Raw genomic sequence first — 1,510 nt, 5'->3', positions numbered from 1 at the left:
GGGAAGGGAAGGGAAGGGAAGGGAAGGGAAGGGAAGGGAAGGGAAGGGAAGGGAGGGGAAGGGAAGGGGAGAAAGAAAGAAAAGTGAGGCTTAAGTAGGTGCAAGCCTTTAATCTTAGCACTTGAGAGGTTGGAGCAGGAGGATGGCCATGAGTGCAGTCAGGCTGAGTTATACAGTGAGTTCCGCAGCTATCTGGGCTGAAGTCTGAGATCATATCTCAAACTGGAAAGAAGGAAGAAAGAAGAAGGAAGAGAGGGAGGGAGGGAGGGAGGGAACAGAAAGTAAAGTTCAAAGCGGGACGTTTAGAACCAAACGTCCAGACCCCATCCTAGGACCTCAGCCTCCTCTGCTGCCCTTTCCCACCCCGCCCTGCCTCTGCCCGCCTCTTGCCCACTTAGCCTTCTTACCCACGACGTCAAGCTGGTAGGTGTGGTTAATGCTCCCATACTCATTCTCCACGATGCAGGTGTAGTTGCCCTTGTCAGAAGGCACCACAGAATCCATTATGATGCTCCAGGTGGCATAGCGAACCTGTGGGGCACAGACAAGGGGCTTTGCTGCGGACCTGGGGGTGGGGGGTGGGGCAGACGAGAGCCGCACACCCGGCCAGTGCTGCACTGTTAGCCACACAAAGCACAGAAGGACCAGATCCTGGTCTAGTCACACTCAGGACCCTTCCTGCAAACTAAAACTGGCAATGTCTGTGAAGACTCTGGCCATCTTCATAGCAGTGTTCTGGAGCAGTGGCGATCTGGACCAACAGGCCTTTGGCCAATTCTCCCAAGCTCTCTGGGAATCCTCTCCATGCCCGGGAATTCCACTCCTATGCCTGATGAGGCAAGTTTCACAAGCTATCTCCTTAGGGTTAGCAAGATGGCTCCGTGGGTAAAGGCACGTGCTCCACGTGGCGGGAGGAGACAAGCAGTTCCTGAAAGTTGTCCTCTGATCTCCATGTGCACGCCATTGCTCGCACATGTGCACACAAAATGAATGCACATAAAAATTACACAGACACCCTGTCGCTTCTTCTAGTTGACTCTGGTCAGACCCATCGTCCTCCTTCCCCCTGCTCTTGCACCGAGGAGCCAGCTCCTCCAGCAGGCTGTTTACCACAGCAGCCTTCTTATGTGGTTACCAAATCCTAACTTGCAAACAAGAGGACTCGGTAAGTAAGGTCAGGTAAAGCTTTCCTCATATTCCTTCCTTAAACAAAGAAAGAAAGGAAGAAAAGAAGGAGGGAGGGAGGGAGGAAAAGAAAAAGAAAAAAACTGGGCAGTGGTGGTGAACACTTTTAATCCCAGTACTCAAGAGGCGGAGACAGCCAGATCTCTGAATTCCAAGCCAGTCAGATCTAAGGAGCAAGCTAGTTCTAGGCCAGCCAGAGCTACGCAGAGAAACCCTGATTGGGGGTGGGGGCGGGGAGACCAAATAATTAATAATGAATAGAGAAAGAAAAAGATTGTGTGTGTGTGTGTGTGTGTGTGTGTGAGAGAGAGAGAGAGAGAGAGAG

General features: G+C 51.9%; 1 protein-coding gene across 8 annotated transcripts in view; it reads right to left on the bottom strand.

Moving 5' to 3' along the window:
• Fgfr1 (fibroblast growth factor receptor 1) overlaps nt 1-1,510 on the bottom strand; it is a 57,332-nt gene that overhangs the window by 14,009 nt on the left and 41,813 nt on the right. For all 8 annotated transcript variants that reach the window (XM_029531732.1, XM_029531733.1, XM_029531730.1 and 5 more), the window contains one exon: nt 408-531. In XM_029531732.1, the coding sequence (XP_029387592.1) occupies nt 408-531 (124 nt within the window). The remainder of the gene's footprint in view (nt 1-407; nt 532-1,510) is intronic.

This window comes from Mus pahari, chromosome 19, assembly GCF_900095145.1.
Source record: "Mus pahari chromosome 19, PAHARI_EIJ_v1.1, whole genome shotgun sequence".
NCBI classification, from domain to species: Eukaryota; Metazoa; Chordata; class Mammalia; order Rodentia; family Muridae; genus Mus; species Mus pahari.
The sequence above is the reverse complement of the archived record's forward strand: the minus strand, read 5'-3'. Positions and strand labels throughout refer to the sequence as shown.